The 2,500-nt window shown below is 33.2% G+C and overlaps 1 protein-coding gene across 1 annotated transcript in view; it reads left to right on the top strand.

Annotated features, from left to right (window-relative positions):
• Window positions 1-2,500, top strand: part of akap9 (A kinase (PRKA) anchor protein 9) — an 84,758-nt gene that overhangs the window by 49,886 nt on the left and 32,372 nt on the right. Inside the window, exon 21 of the mRNA XM_043233027.1 lies at window positions 2,080-2,292. Within this exon, the coding sequence (XP_043088962.1) occupies window positions 2,080-2,292 (213 nt within the window). The remainder of the gene's footprint in view (window positions 1-2,079; window positions 2,293-2,500) is intronic.

Here is a 2,500-nt window from a genome sequence, read left to right as displayed (position 1 = left end):
ACTGCAGCGTTAAAGTGTTTCGATTTGGGTTCATTTTAATATGATTTACTTGCAATTAAAAAGAAACCGTTTAAAAATAAATACAATCAAAACTATGAGTCTTCCCTCAGTAGACTGTTACTGTTCTGCTTATTAATAGTAAGGTAGTTATTACATCTAGGTATTGGTAGAATAAAGCATTAATATGCGTGCTAATAGGTGTTAAATAATCTACTTTTGACATTTTTCATCATTATATTATTTGTTAGTAAGTGTTACTTTGTATTTGTAAATATTTCAGCACATTAAAAAAATATATTTAAATCATCATTATATTAAAATATACATTTTAAGTGGATATAAGATTATTTAATAGTTTTAAAATAAATTCTTTTATATTTTGTTTTTATTTGTTTTTACTTTGATTTAAATTTAATAGTGTATTTATTATGTTTTATGATTGTCAGTTTTTAATAATTTTTATGATGTTATACGGTTAGTAAATCTTATATTTTTGTGGTTTCAGTGTTTTTAGAAGTCCGTTTCGTCCGTGACGTAGTATAAAGCATGAACACAACATTAAAAGAGGCCTGTTTACAGAGAAATACAACGGAAAACACCTTCTGCTGATTTTCAGGATCAGAACAAACCATTAAAGCGGCTCGAGTCCTGATGATCAGACACAAGTTTTAGATTAGTGAGTTCATCTTCAGCTGATGGCTTTGTTTGTGAATGTTTTTAGGGTCATCAGTTGTCATGTCGACTGTGTGTGTGTGTGTGTGTGTGTGTGTGTGTTTTCTGTCATGTGTGCCGTATAAAGCTCTTTTGTTAATCACTGAAACCTCATTTCATTTGCAAATGAGCTGAAACACGGTGAGGCCTGTCATATTCATGAGTCTTCTGCAGGAGTGTCAGGAAATGAGTTTTAGGAGTTTTAGGAGTTTGTTTTCCTCGTAAATATTGAGTCTGACAGACTCTGGTCGGATTGGAGAAGAATGTGGGAGAAGGTGATGGAGTTTACTGCTGAAGAATGAGACGAGCAGTGACCTGGAACTGATTCAGGGCAGAAATGCTTTATGTTCAGATCCTGTTAACTAAATACAGCCTGACGTGTGTGTGTGTGTGTGTGTGTGTGTGTGTGTGTGTGTGTGTGTGTGTGAGTGTGTGTGTGAGTGTGTGTGTGTGAGAGAGAGAGTGTACTCATGCAAATGAACGAAATGTTATATTTTACATCAGCCGTCCACTACATCACACGAAACAGACATTAACTGAAGACTTTTACTCTTCAAAAACAATTTACTCATTATTATTTTTAGTATTATTATTATTATATATTTCACCTGAAAATAATTTACTCAATCTGATTTTTTCAAAATTATTATTATTATTATTATTATTATTATTATTATTATTATTATTATTATTATAATAATAATAATAATAATTTATTATGGTTATTATTAGAATATTCTAATTACTTTTATTGTTAATATAAATAATAATATTCCATAGTATTGTGGATGATTAATATATGTATTTATTATATAAAATAATTAACAGCATACTAATTCAATTTATTTTATTTGTTCACTTGAGAAAATTTTTTATTGTTTCAAACATGTACTACCAGTACTACTACTAATAATAATGATAATAATAGAAGAAGAATTAAGTTTTAAAGAACAATGCTTAATTTGCCTTATTTAGTAATAATTTCTAGTAAATAATAATAGTAAATAATCATAATTTAATTATTATTACTACTACTTATAATCAATTTATTATATATAATAATAATAATAATAATAATAATATTATTATTATTATTATTTATACAGCGCCTTTTCAGAGCTCAATAAACACCAGAAATGTAATTCAAAAATAAAAAAACAGCACCAGACAATACAATACATAAACTAAGTAATACAACATAAACTGAAGTCATCTAAGAACGGCAACAGTCTGGAAACAAGTGAGTTTAAAAGTTTAAAAGTGATTTAAATTGTGATCTGGGCTGAGAGCTCCATAATTAATCTTGTGTGTGTGTGTGTGTGTGTGTGTGTGTGTGTGTGTGTGTGTGTGTGTGTGTGTGTGTGTCAGGTGTGATCGACGGGTACACCGGTGAGCGTCTGGCTCTGGAGCAGCAGGTCCGAGAGCGCACCGAGCTGCAGCTGACCCTGGAGCAGGAGCTGTGTGTGACCGCTAGCCGTCTCCGGGAGCTGGAGCTGGAGCGCCAGCAGATCCAGAACGAGCGGCAGCTTCTGTCACGCCAGCAGGACGCCATGAGAGAGGGGGCGGGGCCTCGAGAGCTGCGTACGTCACATGACCCGCATCTCAGAAACACTTGCTGCGTCCCGATCCGGTGTTACAAAACACGACGAGCGTGACCCAAAGCATATGGCTAATACTGTCCACAACACATTGCACGATTAGAACTACAAATACACATTTTTTAAAAAAGTGCTAAAAAACTACAAACATGGCGGTGAAATCGACTGACAGCCAGAAAGGGATCTGAATG

This window comes from Puntigrus tetrazona, unplaced genomic scaffold, assembly GCF_018831695.1.
Source record: "Puntigrus tetrazona isolate hp1 unplaced genomic scaffold, ASM1883169v1 S000000746, whole genome shotgun sequence".
NCBI lineage: Eukaryota > Metazoa > Chordata > Actinopteri > Cypriniformes > Cyprinidae > Puntigrus > Puntigrus tetrazona.
Note: the sequence above shows the minus strand (reverse complement) of the source record. Positions and strands in the feature narration are given on the sequence as shown.